The sequence below is a fragment of the Eimeria mitis genome, genomic scaffold (assembly GCF_000499745.2).
Source record: "Eimeria mitis Houghton genomic scaffold, Emh_scaff4426, whole genome shotgun sequence".
Taxonomy (NCBI): Eukaryota; Apicomplexa; class Conoidasida; order Eucoccidiorida; family Eimeriidae; genus Eimeria; species Eimeria mitis.
Genome location: NW_013572741.1, coordinates 3334 through 3948, shown reverse-complemented (window position 1 = coordinate 3948; position 615 = coordinate 3334). Strand labels below are relative to the sequence as shown.

The following is a 615-nucleotide window of genomic DNA, read 5'->3' as shown; positions in this document are numbered from 1 at the left end:
GATCTCTCCCGCATATCTTTGCTGCCCCCTTACTGCAACAGCAACAGCAGCAGCAGCAGCAGCAGCAGCAGCAGCAGCAGCAGCGGCTGCAACGGCGAGACCTATGCTGAAGCCATCTCCCACGGGGCCCTGGGGGCCCTCCCCCTGCACCCTCTTGGGGGGCCCCTCACCTGTGCTGCATGCAGCCCCACCGGTGCATATATAGCTCTGTGCGAGTGGGGGGGGCGGGTGCAGCTGCTGAAGCAGCAGCAGCAGCAGCAGCAGCAGCAAACAGTATTGGCATGGGAAGCAGCAGCACGTAGGGATGCTATTGCTGCTGCTGTACAGAGACAGCAAGAACAGCAGCAGCAGCAGCAGCAGCAACGCAACCTTGCTGCTGCAAGCAGCAGCAGCAGCAGCAGCAGCAGCAGGCCTCGTGAAGACATCAGCGGAAGCAGCTGGGCCCCCCCGAGGGGCCCCCTACCGGGGCTCGATAGTTTCTTGCTGCTGTCGGCCGATCCAGCAGCAACAGCAGCAGCAGCAACAGCAGCAGCTCTGAGGGGCCCTGACAGTGTGTCTCCCTCCTGCCGTCGTTACCTGCAGCAACTGCAGCAGCAGCAGCAGCAGCAGCAACAG

The 615-nt window shown here is 63.1% G+C and overlaps 1 protein-coding gene across 1 annotated transcript in view; it reads left to right on the top strand.

Moving 5' to 3' along the window:
- The window catches only part of EMH_0075030 (RNA polymerase Rpb1 C-terminal repeat domain-containing protein / exonuclease domain-containing protein, putative), a gene marked incomplete at both ends in the record, with an annotated part of 3482 nt that overhangs the window by 234 nt on the left and 2633 nt on the right, over positions 1 to 615 (top strand). Inside the window, one exon of the mRNA XM_013499544.1 lies at positions 3 to 552. Within this exon, the coding sequence (XP_013354998.1) occupies positions 3 to 552 (550 nt within the window). The remainder of the gene's footprint in view (positions 1 to 2; positions 553 to 615) is intronic.